We start from the raw sequence: 15,686 nt of genomic DNA, 5'->3' as shown, positions 1-15,686 counted from the left end.
ACGGGCCTACAACATTTCCGCCTCCATCGGAAATGCAGCCGCCGCAGCCGGGATTCGAACCCGCGCCCTGCGTGTCAGCAGCCGAGTACCTTAGCCACTAGACCATCGCGGCGGGGCAATCAGTTTTATTGCCAAGACTATGCACGCACGGACGCAGAAGTGAAATAGGCATCACCACGCGGCTACGATGTTTCGAATTGAATTTCACAGAGCTCACGACGTCGTCAACCACAGCCGCGTCCCCGCCATGATGCGAGGGCCCATGATGACCACCTGTCCTTATATTTATCTGCAATATTTAATAGGAGTGAAAGAGCAGCACAAGAGTGCTGCGTGTGCTTCCTTGCTGTCTTCGAGTGTGGAAATTTTCATACTGCAGGTGGAACGGAAGAACCTGTCCGAAAGAGGACCAACGCCCACGAACACGCCTGCGGGAGGCGCGTATTGAGTTGGCAAAAATATAGCGCGGCAATCACGCTGACATCGCTGCACTATTGAAATGTTGACGCAGTGGCCACGCTAACGTGTTCGCACACGGTGTTTCTCTGATAACCACCTCAAATGTCCCACATGCGTTTCCAACGCCACGCGCGTTATTGTTGCCATTTTTATCAACGCTGCTATCAGGCGCTCCGCACTGTCTTTATGCTTGGCCGCCGCAGAGCGACCTCAAAGTGAACTCGTCTGCCCGAGAATTTCGGGCCATCCTGCATAGCACCCCAGTTGTCAGTTCTTCGAAGTTGGCAGCGCTGTCTGTTGATTGACTCATATGCGGAGTTTAACCTCCCAAAACCACCATTTGATTCTGACAGACGCCGTACTGGAGTGCTCCGGAAATTTCGACCACCTGGGGTCCTTTAATGTTCACCCAAATCTGAGCAGACGGGCCTACAGCATTTCCAACTCCATCGAAAATGCAGCCGCCGTCACCGAGATTTGATCCCGTGACCTGCGGGTCAGCTGCCGAGTACCTAAGCCACTAGACCACCGCGGCGGGGCGATCACTGTCTGTTAGTTCCTGTTGACAAATAAGAAATAAAAAAATAACAGATTACTATATTTCGTATTTTAACGCGTACGACGATTATGGTTTTCAAACTGAACGTAACAGTTAATACAGATTCGTAACATGACAAATATCACCCTTTGTTTACCAGATGATAGCTTCGTGATAGGTTATGGACCAAATTGATTGATATGTGGGGTTTAACGTCGCAAAACCACCATATTATTATGAGAGACGCCGTAGTGGAGGGCTCCGGAAATTTCGACCACCTGGGGTTCTTTGATTGATTTGTGGGGTTTAACGTCCCAAAACCACTATTTGATTATGAGAGACGCCGTAGTGGAGGGCTCCGGGAATTTTGACCACCTGGGGTTCTTTAACGTGCACCCAAATCTGAGTACATGGGCCTACAACATTTCCGCCTCCACACCTGGGGTTCTTTAACGTGCACCCAAATCTGAGTACACGGGCCTACAATATTTCCGCCTCCATCGGAAATGCAGCCGCCGCAGCCGGGATTTGAACCCGCGACCTGCGGGTCAGCAGCCGAGTACCTTAGCCACTAGACCACCGCGGCGGGGCAGGTGATGGACCAAGGTGACAATTTAGGCAGCACGAATTTGTATTTGTTAACGATATAGGCAGCATTCATTTTCGATGCTAAGCATCTCGTGTTTGGGTATATGTCCCGCAGCGCAACTCACGCTAAGCATGCGCAACTTTCCTCCTTCTCTCTCACCGACAGCTACGCGTCACTCTCTTCAGTTCTCTCTCACCACCTGCTTGCGCTTCACTTGCTCGCTCCCCCCTCTCTCTTCTCTAAGCATCCCTCGCAGCAGCGTTAACACCGCCACTGCGCATGCGCGTCCCCTCCCCTTTCTTTTTTCTACTCTCACCTCTCTCACCTCCCAGCGCCGATGCAGGCAGAGTCGGCATTGTATCTCGACTTCCAAGGTAGTGCTAGTGGGTGATTTCTTCTGTGCGTTGTTGAACAATGAAAATTCGCAGTCAGCGCATTAACTAAAAGTGGACTGCGGATCTCTGTATCCAATCGGAATCTTCTGTCTCTCACTGCCCATTATCAGCGATTGGAGTGTTCCAGTAGGAAACACCGGTCCATAACTGCGTGCTTAGCGCCTCCCCGGGTTTCTCTCCTGCCCAACGCCGCGATGAGCGCCAGCGTCAACGTCGCCGCCAGTGTAAGCGTTCGCATCTACGCATGGTTCCCTTTAGCGTGAGATGGCGTAGTTCTTTTTTCTCTCGCTACCGCTTGTTTCGTTTATTCGGGAAGTGCGCAGAATCGAGAAAGGGATTTTCTGGTCCTTCAAAATCTAGCGCAGCGTCGCCGAAAACCTACCGCAGCCTGCGCGGGGGAAAAGTTTGCGACGACGTTAGTTCTAGAATGAATTATCCGGGCAATGCAAGCGAGGATATGGGAAGAAAGGAAGGGGAAACACTCGAGCAGGCAGAGCGAGAAAGTTCCAAGGAGTGTCGCATAACAGAAGCCATCGCTGGAAAACAAAAAAATTCGGCAGATTCCACGTACCCGGTAATCCACGTTATGCGAAGCATGCGAAGGGAAGGTGGTCGTGTAGCATTTTTTTATTGAGCTACACGTCATGAAATGACGCTAAATTTATGTACAAATGTTGCACGTCCAGACATATGTTGAAGAGTTGCAGATGTTTCTATAACCAGTTGTTAACACTTGCGCAACAATGCCAACTGGAACATGAATATTAGCAACGCCAGAAGCTGATATGAAGCGCTGATGATCGCGAGGATGCTGGCGCTGGACACCTCTACATAAATCAACTTTAGCGCATGGCACCTAACCACCATTTACGTTAACCCAGCGTGACGGCTGTATCAAAGGAGTACATATGTAATGTTTAAAAAATTAGATACTCAGTACTGCAACCACTATTCACGTTTTAAAAAGATTAGCGTCTATTTAAAAGTAGTTCCGAGACCTAGCATAGCTCTGGGGTAAAATGCTTCATTGTCACGCAGAATGCTTGGGTTCGATTCCAGCTGGGACCCTGGCATTTATTCTTTGAATTCATCGGGTAGACGCTACTGATGTCGGGTATTTCTTAACGTTAATATTGCCGATGGGTGTTCTCGTCGTTCCTAGGTAGATACAAGTGTCACTGACACGTGGCACATAACTGCAAACTAGTGGCATATATCCACCCGCGGGTATGTGCCACTATCTAGTGGGAAGTGTTTGACGATGTATGCGACGGGATTGTGACATTATTCATGTCTTCACCAGCGCGTCATATTCGTCAAACCATCTTACCCTCCCATGCTAATTTTGGTTCACGCCAAGTCATTGGGGTGACCACGAGAGCACCCAAACGTAAGCGTCTAGATAGATAGATAGATAGATAGATAGATAGATAGATAGATAGATAGATAGATAGATAGATAGATAGATACGCTCAAAGTCACGGAAGTTCGCTAAGAAAGTTCTCGCATTTAAAAAAAACACTCGGTGCAAGAGCGCTACGTCGTAGGTCATCATGAAATGGCACGATAACAATCAAAGCAGATGGTGAACAAAAGAGGCTGAAACGTGCAGTCGCCCGTGTGTCCTCGCTAATTGTTGGTTGGCCAGTGTGGTGAGTAGGGAGATTCACCCGTTTCTGTGGTACCACATATGAACTATAAAAGTTCAACAGCAGAGCTGCTATGGCATTGGAGTTAAAAGATAGCAGCCAAGGGAACGACCACACAAAAAAAAGAAAACTAGAAAGAAATTGAATAAAAAGATAGGAAGGCAAAGAAAAAAAAACAAATGGACATATTGATAGGAACAATATCTGAGAATTTTTGTGGTAAAACCAAGATAATATTATGAGTGAGAGAGGCCATCGCTGACGGTTCCTAAAATTCTAACCATCTGGTGTCAACTGACATCACCCAGAAAGGCTAAAAAAATTAATGAAAAAGGGGAGCAAGCAAAACCATGTGTAGCTGCAGGGTTTCAAGGTTTTTGGAGTTTTATTTCCACGTAATTCAGAGTAGGCTTTTCAGGGTACGTTTTCGTGGAAGAAACTCGGCGTTTGTATCTCGTAAATCTACACATTATCCGAAATTCAGTGCTTATTCTTCATTATAAAATGTTACACTCCTATCTTAATAATACTGCACTCACAGAATTGACAGGGGTACTGCAAGAGCAGAAGGCCTGTGTTACTCTCCTTAGACTTCTTTAACCCCGTGGGGGGAGGGGGGGGGGAGTAGGGTAGAGTCGGCCGCGGAACATGTCCTTTCGTTAAATGCAGAGTAAACGAGATTGCGAACTCTCTGCTACTCAAGTGAAGTTCCCAATCCATGCAACTGTTGTGACGATGAGGAGTGAATGGGATCCGGCACTCCGTCCTTGCTGACCTAGCGTTTGCATGACACCACCGACGCCGCAAAGCAATAAAACTGTCTCGTCGCCATACGCCTCTGAGCGTAGACGCCCCAGATGCAAGTTTAATGCGTCAAGTAATAGGATAACTTTTAGTGACAACAAAAAGAATGCTTGTGTGATCATGAACGTCCATAGTTCCCGAAGCGCCACTATTAACAACTTCGAAGCAAGAAACAACGGCAATATGTAAATCGCCATCAAAAGTTAGTTTACCACACAAACAAATTGCTACTAGAGTAACTTCTACAGGGGGGTTCCAACTCGCCACCTACACATGACAAGGCAGGTACTCTACCACTACGCCACGTTGTACCACGCTCATGGCAAGGCAAAAAAAAAAAACAGGTTAAACGAAAACACGCCGTTCCCCGTTCCGCTTAACGGTTCATAGTTTGAACTCTTACGCGATTTACGTTTCTAACTAAACCTTGCGTACTAATGATTGGTAACTACTGGCATCCACGCACTGCATGCCACTAATGTCAAGACGCCAAGTTTCTTTCAGAATTCGCAACATAGAAAAGAAAATAAACAAATACTGCCGAGAACCTGGGGCAGATGTTTACTGTAGAGCGCGATAGCCGTTACTCGCTTTTTTTGCTGGTTGACGTGCGCCGAAGTTTTATGTTGGCTGTAACGCTCGATAAGTACGCCCGTAGTGGATTGAACTAGAGGTATTTTCGTGCGCAAGCGACGATATGATATATAGTGCAGAAGCCGTAGAGTGTGCTGATTTGCATCTGTAATCCAACAGCTGGAACTACTTAGCCGATAGCTACAAACCAAGTTGCATGTGCACGGAAGTGCCTTATCATGTTACTTTATCAACACGCACCAAACCACAAGCCTGTGTTTCCACGTGTGATTCAACAAAGTGCCACCGAGTGCACCCGGCGGCTGTCGGTGATGGCCCGTGTGCGCTGCACCGCATGCTGAAAGCACGACGATAGATATAGCGCGAGAACAGAACGACAACAAAAGGACCAACATACCAACTAGCCCAAACCACCACACTTCTAAGCTGAAAGCACGTCGCATCGATGTTCATCGCTCCTTGTGCGCACATCATACGCAAGAAACAATGGTTCATTCAAGTTAACCGATGGGTCTTCTGTACAGTCATTCTTAGTCCTCGGCATAGCATATAATTAAACCCAGAAGCGCCGATGGCATGTATGACGAACTCGGCCGGTAAGCTAGGCCTACAGTCGCTGGGAGCTGCACCGAGGGGGTTGGTTGTACTCGTACGGGTGACAATATACTTGGACCGATCTCAATATATATATATATATATATATATATATATATATATATATATATATATATATATATATATATATATATATATATATATATATATATATATATATATGAAAATCTGCCTTCATGTGCAGGTGATGAAGAAGTGTCTATACATTGGTTGCTTCCAAGAAACTTCGAGCGTACATGGGCACACACACACACCAACAGGCAGTGAAGTGGTTGAAAACTTTCTTCGACATCGGTCAAGACACCATGGTCATTTTGATGCACGGACGTTGCAAGAACCGAATGAGCTTATATGGTTTTATAGCTCTGTGCTACTTCATGATCATGAGGCCTATTAATGAGGTGCTAGAATTTGGATAAAAATTCAGTAGGTAATTACTTTATCTACGGGCTAGTTATAAAAAGAAGACAACATATTCTTTACACATCACCACCGGTATACGGGCAACTATCAGAAGCACTTGTTTTAGTGCTTTAAAAAGTGTCAAGTTTGATGTGCTGTCTGTCTCATTGAGCTATCCTTGAAGCTGGTAGTCTTCCCTCGCCATTCATTCGCTCAACTCATTGGCCCTAATGTGTCATCATGTCAAGCCATTCAAACAAGTACATCGCAGTACTGTGTCAGGCATAGCAGAGCCACGCGGGCTTCGCCATCTTTCAATAAGCAGATGAATGGGCAGAGCTTCAAAAAACGGCACAGGCAAAAAGTAGGTTTCATTTCTGAATAACGCTCCACTATTTCGGGCATTCCGCCGCGGTGGTCTAGTGGCTGAGGTACTCGGCTGCTGACTCGCAGGTCGCGGGATCGAATACCGGCTGCGGCGGCTGCATTTCCGATGGAGGCGGAAATTTCGTAGGCCCGTGTGCTCAGATTTGGGCGCACGTTAATGAACCCCAGGTGGTCGAAATTTCTGGAGCCCTCCACTACGGCCTCTCTCATAATCATAAGGTGGTTTTGGGACGTTAAACTCCACATATCAATCAATTATTTCGAACATTGGTGTAATGACGTGGCAACATAGGAACATAGTGTCGGCCGGAAAAGTCTGCGAAATCTGCAGTGCATGGCGGAGCGGCGGAAAACTACAATTCCTTAATATAAAGAAAGTAGCGACACTCTTCTCCACATTCTCTTTAAAGTGTCAAACTCTCCTCTCCCAAGTGTCCAAACCTTCTCTATATCCTCTCCCGAACGGCCACCTTGCGGGCGCCGGCCATATAACCCGGCTCGCGCCACCACTCTCCTATCAAGAAAGCTAAGTCACACTAATAACACGCACAATGTCCGTGGCAGCCCGAGAGGCGAGAGAGGAGGGTGCGCGGTGCGGCGGATATTTTCCTAAAGATGTCCACCGACATTAAGGAAAGTAGAAGTAGTGCCCCTTAATCTTGGGAAAGTAACGACACTCTCCTCCACACGCGCGTTTCCTCCTCGATTCTCCTCGCCCGCTTGCCGAACGCGCGGCGCCATTTTGCACCGATGCTTCCGCGGGCGCACCGCGGAACTCAACGAAGGCGCGTTATTTGCAGCCTCTTGCGCTCCACAGCAGTGCTGAAATTTTTTCTGGAAAGTGATAGAAAAACTGAGAACAATGAGGCAATCTTTTATCAAAACATTATCTTCTTCCAAAGGTCATATATGTAGGACATGCTAATTGAATAAATCTTTTTATGGGGAGTTCTACGATGAGGATGTTTTTCTGCCGCATAATAACAGGCTGTACGCGTGCATCTGATATAGTTCCGCTTGTGGCATGCCCATCTGTGCTTGTGCGCCTGTATACGACACAAGTACTTACAGCGTCACATATTGCAATGACTTCGTGGATGGTGGATCATTTAGCCATGTGTTCATCTACTTGGCGTAAAAGTAGCTTTAGGCAGTGCTCTCCAAACTGAAGAAGGCCATTGATCAATGTCAATACGATTAAGTGCCACCAACAGTGACTCATCTACCGCAATAACAGAAACAGAAGAAACTGATTAATTTGAACTGTGTTTTGACGTTGTTATCATACAAACTAGCGATCGGGTTACCTGTGAGGGGATAAACCCTGCACCAGGAAGGTCTTCATAATTTGTGCTCCAATAGCGATCAAACAACCCTATCCGGCCTGACTGATCTCGGTCATAAGTACACATGTGACGCTGGTATAAAAGATAATATAGTTTCTTAATGGTGGACGGAAAAAGTGCAGGCGTGACCAAAACGGTTGCGACCACGGTCTCTTAGAAAATAGCTCACTTTCGCTATCACTGTAATATAGGTTTTTTTTTCGTCGCGTCTCTGTGTTTCTTTCCTTCTTTCAATGAACCGCATCTCTTTCATGATTTTCGTGTGTTCCTATTCTCCCTAAAAAACAAAATAAATGTCTCTACGCAAACGAGCGCCCATTAGTGTCATCTATAGTCATTGATTCATTTGTTGTCTCCAACAAACGCTTTCGTAAGCGAATCCTAACAGTCACAAAAAGCGCGATCAAGAAGCTGTGTCAACCCACGTAATATTTCGCAGCGAAAGCAGACTACAGTTGTGCATTTTCGACGATTGCCGAGGTGAATGCGATACGATGAAGTACCAGCTGAATACTTTTATTTATCAGGTGGTCAAAATTTCGGGAGCCCTCTACTACGGCGTCTTGTCTCTCATAATCATATGGTGATTTTGGGACGTTAAACCCCACATATCAATCAATCAATAATTGTATTTATTTATTTTATTTATTTATTTAGAAATCCTGCATACCAGCGTTTTGCTCCAGGCATGAGGGGCATAAGAAACATCAAGTGATTCGTAACAGCAAAAAAAAAAGGACATGTATCTATATGCTAACAGACGTCACATGTCTGTTAAACAGCAACAAACTTTATAACACATTTGCACACTCTAATCTCCAAATGGATAACTTTCCAGCAATATAGCGAAATTCACACGCCCAAAAATATCTCATGAGGCAGTGAACTCCAGTCATCACCTATTCTAGGAAAATAACTGTATTTGTAAGCACTACTAGTTCGTGTAAATATCGGTGCCAAGGATCGATCATGTTTACGGCGGGTATTCCTATAGCAGCGGCTGGCTGAACGCAACAAGGTACATTTTAGGCAACTTTTCCTGTCATAAATTTGTACAAACACGTTAAACAATTCAATTTTCTTCTTGTTTCTAGCTAAGGAATTCAGCATATTGATAACAACTCCAGTCTGAAGCAACGCACAAATAGCAAAGAAAAAAATCACAGCATATCCACGAGGTGAATGATAACAAGCGGAGCGAAACATGAGGATGGACGAATAAACGGACGCACTAACGAATGTACACACGGATGGACAGACGCACAGAAGCATGGACGAGCTGACGGACGCTTTTTTCCCCCCTCATCACCATTCACTCCGTGGATATGTTGTGACACCGTTTTTATTCACATCCAATGCAACGCAACTGGCTACTATGACGACACGGGACATAAGACTCACAGCGTAAAGAGCTTCGCCCCTGAAAACACGTACGTTGACGAGCAGGCCCAAACAATATTTCAACTGCAGCATTCTGCTATGCTTTGATACGGGCAATAACAAAGGTGCCTTAACTCGCAAAGAACACTGCTCTTTGTCACAACGAAGCTTTTTCGGTCGATGTTGCGCAGCCACTGCTGCTTGCGCCACCCATCGTTTTCACCTTGACGTATCATTAAAAGTGCGTAACTATTTTCACTGTGGTTGTTGCAGTCATGGACGCAACAGCACTGCATAGCACCCGCACAAAGCACAGAAAACAAAGCGCGCGCTACGTTTGTTACGCGGAGCATCGGCAAAAAATGGCGCGAGCGCGAAAGAATGACACAAGCACAGCGCAAGATCCACGCGTCTCTAAGGGCAACCGCGAAGGAGACCAATCATCGAGCAGAAAAAGTGTCGGAGACCGGGAGGACGCGAAGGGAACGAGGAGGGAGAGGGGAGGTCGAGCTCGCGGCGGCGAGTACAGTGGATGGCGCTACTTTCTCAAGATCAAGCAGCTTTAAGTAAAAGTGCATTGCTGCAACGTCTACCGTGCCGCGGTTTGGTGTTGAGGCTATCATACGCCACCTCAGCGATTAGTAACGGCGCGTTTGGATAATCCGCCGCTCCAGATCTAATCTCGGAAGCCGTGGCCTATGTTCTCAACATCATGCCGCATTACGGTAGGCTGCGCAGCAATGCAGTTTTCCGCCGCTCCGCTACGCGCTGCTGATTTCGCAAACTTTCGCAACCGATAGTACATATCCAGCAAAAACCGGGATTAGATCCCAGAGGCATTCCCACGGCATGCCGAAGATTTCTAACTATCACTGCTTCGCGCACCTGAAGATCATCAATGAGTGACATCGTGGTCAGAGTAAATGGTGTCGTAGCTCGAAACGCAAGAAAGCTTTCGCATATTCAAATTTACGCTAATATTTGATATTCCTTAATGGCTAGTAGATTTCGTTTTCTGCTACCGTTCCTTCACCTTGGGAATTCGCCAAAATATTGCGTTTTACAAATGCATCAATAAACATCATTTCATTACGGACCAATCTTGTGAACGCTTAGTTTATGCATAACTGTAAATTTGCAAGTAAATAGTCAAAATCTAAGTCGAATGACTTGTCAGCTCATGTAAAATACGTACATACGCCGTTTTCGCACTGCCACACAATGAATAAAGCGTGACGGAAATTTCAACGAGACGCGGTATGGGTAGGCCAATGTCATCTCTACTCCTTTATCGAACGTTTTGAGACAGTCCTGAGGTTTTGTGAAAACCAAATATCATTTTAGGTAGCTTTTGATTTTTTCTTGCCACCGCTCTCTGGTGATTAACTTGATCGATTCCAATGATGTTAGAGTCTTCCGACATTCACATCGTAGAACATTTCCTCGGCGATTCGCTATGCAATCACTCGGGAGCCTATATGACCTATTCATGATGCGTGACAATTTTGCATGCAGTGCTTCGCTAAGAGCACTTTTGTCATCGATTGCACATTGAACGTATCTAAAAGTGCTTTCTCGTCGAAAATAAAGCCCTCGTTGGACTCATCAACAGAGTACTGGAAACATCAGGCACCGAAATACTCTCCTCAAGATACTACCGCAGTATATACAGTACCTGCTCCTCCTGTACGTTCTATACCAAAATACACAACAGAAACAAAGCCCTGTATAGACGCCTTCTTGGCAATAAATGAAAAATGGCTTTTCGCAGTGCTCGCGACGTTCTGCTGTTCAGTCTATAACGTCCATCTATTCCACTTGAGCTCCTCTTATCAACTGCTCTCAGCAGACGACAGTCCTTCAGTTTTTAGACAATATGAACCATATTTGACGGCCATTTTTTAATATTACTTCATTTTATATATGTGAAATTGCGTTAATTGAGACGTATTTATTTATTTATTCAAAAATACCTTACAGACCCGAAGGCATTGAGTAAGGGGGTTACAGTGAATGCGGAGGTAAACTTGTAAGGAACAACTATACAATACAGGTTATGATAGCAGCATAATGTGGCGCAACAAAAACTAACAATTCAGCACAACTTAAAACAAGAGATTACAACTTGCTGATGAAAATAAAGGCCAACATTTCACAACATAAAATAGCTCGAAAGTTAAACAAATAAAACAACCTCACGATGCTATTATCAAGGGGTACTGACACAAAAAAATTTGGCCTCACGTTTTTCTGCTGCAATGCGTTGCTGTAGGGCTGTTAGGGCTGTTAATCTTTGCTGCGGCACGCGCTAGATAATTAATTACAGGCCCCTTATTATCTATCAGTTTCAGTGTGAGAGAGTTCCAAAAACTGGTGCGATTGTCCCCCCTAGCGTGTGCAACCCTTGACCACGTCAGCACACAGAACTGTGACGCATTTCCTCGTGATGCACACCAAGAATTGATTTCGAATAGGAAACAGCACTGAAATGTTGCCAAACACAACTTTCTAAGCGTGCGCCACGGCCACGCACTCGCAACCAGCCGCCGAGAAATATAGACTTCGGAAACAAACGCGGCAAGAGAAAAATGGCGGCTATGACGTCATCATAACTTGTTTTGTTGACCGCAGCGTGGTGACGCGAGGGAAGTAGGGGGTCACCTCCGAGTGTGTCTATAGCGCTACGGAGTTGGCCGCTCACGCAAACTTCGAAATTAATTTAAAATACCGTCCATGCTATATTCGCTGTTGATATCTTGCAGATTATATACGAATGTTCACGAGAATTGATCCCGCAGGCTATCTCGGCCAGGAAATTATGTGTCAGTAACCCTTTAAAAAATGCATCTCAAGTTTTTTTTCCCGAAACGTGTTAGAATGGCTATCAGAGGCGATATTGTCGGTAAGATCATTCCACATGCGGATGGCTTGCCGTAGTCGTGATGTGTTAAACGTGTTTGTGTTACCAAACATGCGCGTGAGGCTCAGATGATTATGTGTAGGATGAGTATGTGAGAATATTATGACGATTGTGTAGGCTCGGATTATTATGGTGTGGTACTCTGCGACATGTAGAGGGGACGTTGACGGTGCAATGACGATGTTTTGTTACTATACACGTACTTATGAAATAAGCATAACCAGGACACGTGACGGCGAACGTGCAATGCTTGGAGGGAATGATCAAGTTTAATCTGAGACACACTGAAATGAATGTCCTAGTTCCTTGAAATTTAACGAGCGGCTCTGTTTTGAATTGCTTCCAGCGTGTTAATTTGATACTGAGCGGAAGGGGACCAAACAGATGAAGCATATTCAAGCTGCGGTCGGAGGAAAGTAAGGTAAGACAGTTTGCGAACTTTACTTGAACAATGTCGGAGGTTTCGGCGTAAATACCCTAATGTTTTGGAGGCGTGAGAGAAAACAGAAGTGCCGTGTTTTGGCCAGGAAAGTCCTGGTGCAAGGTGGACGCCCAGATAGTTGTAGGAAGATGCCCGCGAAAGTATGTCACCTTGTAAGTGGTGTGAAAAGTCGGAGATGGTATGTTTTCGTCCAAAACAAATAACTTTGCATTTATTAGTATTTAGTGCCATAAGCTAAGTGTTACACCAGCTAGTGTTAGTTTTCAGATCATTTTGAAGGATGCGGTGGTCGTTTGGACAGTTTATGGGTATGTAGATTATGCAGTCATCCGCGAAGATTCTGATATTTGATGATATGTTAGATAGAAGATCGTTGATGTAGATAAGGAAAAGTAATGGGCCTAGAACGCTCCCTTGTGGGACCCCAGAAGACACATACGAAGAGGGAGAGGCATAATTTCACCCGTGCAATAAACTCCGAAGGGATGATATTAGAACATAACCACCAGTTGCCATTTTCAGTTTATATATAAGCAGCGAAAGTCAATTAGGACACCCAACATACATACGACGTGCCTGCAGTGGCCACCGTGCATCAAGTGCGCATCAACGAGTATTCGCCAGCGCTACTCGTAGCCTGAGCAAGAAGGAGGCATGCAACGTGAAGGTTCACACAATCTACTTGGTCCAAAACGTTACGGCAGCGTGTCCACATAGTCATGGAAAATGTATGGCTTGGTATTGAATGCACATCTTTAAGTGATATCGCCCTGTATTTGGCGTTTGCCCAATCGGTAGCGAGCGTTCATTGTAAGCGAAATATACATTTGTTTTCACCGATTTACGTTATAAGAAGCACTTTCTTTCACTATGCACCCAATAGGAACTGGTGCGTTTGTCAGACGGTGTTGCACTATTTTAGCTTCAGTATCTTTTTTTGTGCGCTTCGGGAAAATTACGCAACATTTCTGCATCTTTATTATGCATCTAATCTTGTGATTGGCGCCACAGTGTTTATTTGCACGTTCTGGGCTCGAGAAGCAAAACGACCGCGGAAGACGCTCGGAAGTGAAGCCGAGCTCCATAAACGGCGTCTTTGACGTGGGGCCTTCCTGTAAGCTCTCTGCAGGAAAATACACTGCGACCGTCGTCACCATTTGACAAAGGTGCCAGGTGGCACATATACACGTCTTGTTATCACCTTCTCTGCTCCATCGTGGAGTTCGCCGCAAATGTTGAACACGCAGCAATTTGTGCGCCAAATCCACTGCGGCCGTCAGCAGCAATAGTACCTACACCTCTGATAATAATGTTCTCTGTGTTGCTATCGAGGCGGACCGCGCTGACTTACTACGCATGGTGCAGCCAAATTAATTCAGAGTCAACTGTAAAAATAACATCCAGCCAAATCAGTCCCACTACGCACCGATTGTCAATTTGTTTCGTACGAGACAAACAGCTGTCGGAGGGAGAGGCTTTCTAAGTCGTAACAAAAGCCGAAAGGGAATGCTCACTGCGCTTTGCATAGCAGCCCACCATTCTATTCCATTGTCGGGAAGAGTTGTGCATATATCTTATCATAACCTCTCCTATTTTTTCTTTGCTTCCTAAATTAACTATGCTGTAACGTGAAAAGGTCTCACGACGTAAGATGGACTGTCGTCGAACCTGTCAAACCTGCGGCCGCGTCGAGGCCTTCGAGCACGTTCGAGTGCGGCGCGCCGCGGTTGACGGGCCCGACCGTCCAACGGGCAAAGCGGGGAAGCGGCTACTCGCGCTCGCACTCACCGTGCGCCGCCGTCGCCAGGACACAGAGGAGAGCGGCGAGCTGCGATCGCCGCATGGCTGCTGCCAACTGCGCACCGGTCCGCACGAGCACTTGAGGTCCTTCCTCTTGCCCTCTTATACGCGGCCACTGCCCCCCCTCCAAGGAACCCCCTTGCCGCCGATGCTCCGCGCGCGCACCCGGACTGTCGTGCCCAGTACTAACATCTCGGTCAGTCGACTTGTCTTCGGAAATATCCTGCGCTGCACTTCAAGGCGCGCTGCTGTGTTGTTGGCCATCGAAAGGTGATCCCCTCCCCCACCCCCGAGCGTACGGAAGGTACTTCAATTTGTTCGCACAACTCGGTGACGAAGAATGTTCCCGCGGGAAAAACGCTTTCACCGTGCTTGTCACACTTACGACAGCAAAGAGTTTTACGCCACACCAGAGTGACGTCATTCTGCCGAATCGTTGTTATACCGTCGCTTGGCATCACAAAAAGCGTTTTTTTTTTTAATTCATTTCGCTCCCCGCAGCTAATAACTGCTGGAAAATCGCATTTGACCTCACAACGTCAGTTAATGAAAGAAGTCATGATATACTTGTGCCTAACGTGATGCATTTTCACTTAAACCGAGCAAACAAAGATGGCAATGCCACGCCAATTGATTGATTGATATGTGGGGTTTACGGCCCTAAAAGCACCATATGAGTATCAGACACGCCGTAGTGGAGGGCTCCAGAAATTTCTACCAGCTGGGGTTCTTTACCGTGCACCCAAATCTGAACATACGAGCCGACAGAATTTTCACCTCCATCAAAACTGCAGCCGCAGCAGCTGGGATTAGATCCCGCGACCTATGGGTCAGCAGCCGAATAGCTTAGCCACTAGACGACCATGCCGGGGCGAAATGCCACACCAAGTCTCACCCAATTGGTAAGTTATCTCGATCAATTCAAGCGTGTTCTTTTCTGGCGTTTTTTTTTTGTGGGCGTCCATTGCGTTTAACAACGACAAAGAGGAAAACTTGTTACAGCAAGTAAAATAAGCAGTATAATAAATTGGGGAGCTCTCCGTGCCGGAAACTATGACGCGATCATGATGTGCCGGGTTCAGGTGATCATGTCCCCACCCTGTCGCCCACAAAGGTCAAGAACATTATCTTTATGGTAAGTCCACACGGAGCTTTAAAAAAGAAAGCATTGAGACTAAAAATAAAGCATAGCTAATAAGCGCTGACCGCAGCAAGCGTGTGTTTTTGCATTTCAGCCCCACTAAAATGCGGCCGCTAGCTGTGAACGGGAATCAAAGCGTGAGCTGAGCCGTATGTGTCGGAATGTACAAACAAAATACTTCGCAAGTTGAAAGAGAAATGTGAGCACGTCCGACTGGCTGAGAGG

At 46.2% G+C, this 15,686-nt stretch overlaps 1 protein-coding gene across 1 annotated transcript in view; it reads right to left on the bottom strand.

Annotated features, from left to right (window-relative positions):
• The window catches only part of LOC119175656 (uncharacterized), a 90,007-nt gene extending 75,591 nt beyond the window's left edge, over positions 1-14,416 (bottom strand). The window contains exon 1 of the mRNA XM_037426583.2: positions 14,309-14,416. Coding sequence (XP_037282480.1) covers positions 14,309-14,363 — 55 coding nt within the window. The 5' untranslated portion in view covers positions 14,364-14,416. The remainder of the gene's footprint in view (positions 1-14,308) is intronic.
• Positions 14,417-15,686: the final 1,270 nt, after the last annotated feature.

Source organism: Rhipicephalus microplus, chromosome X (assembly GCF_043290135.1).
Source record: "Rhipicephalus microplus isolate Deutch F79 chromosome X, USDA_Rmic, whole genome shotgun sequence".
NCBI lineage: Eukaryota > Metazoa > Arthropoda > Arachnida > Ixodida > Ixodidae > Rhipicephalus > Rhipicephalus microplus.
This window is presented reverse-complemented; position numbering and strand designations above follow the sequence as displayed.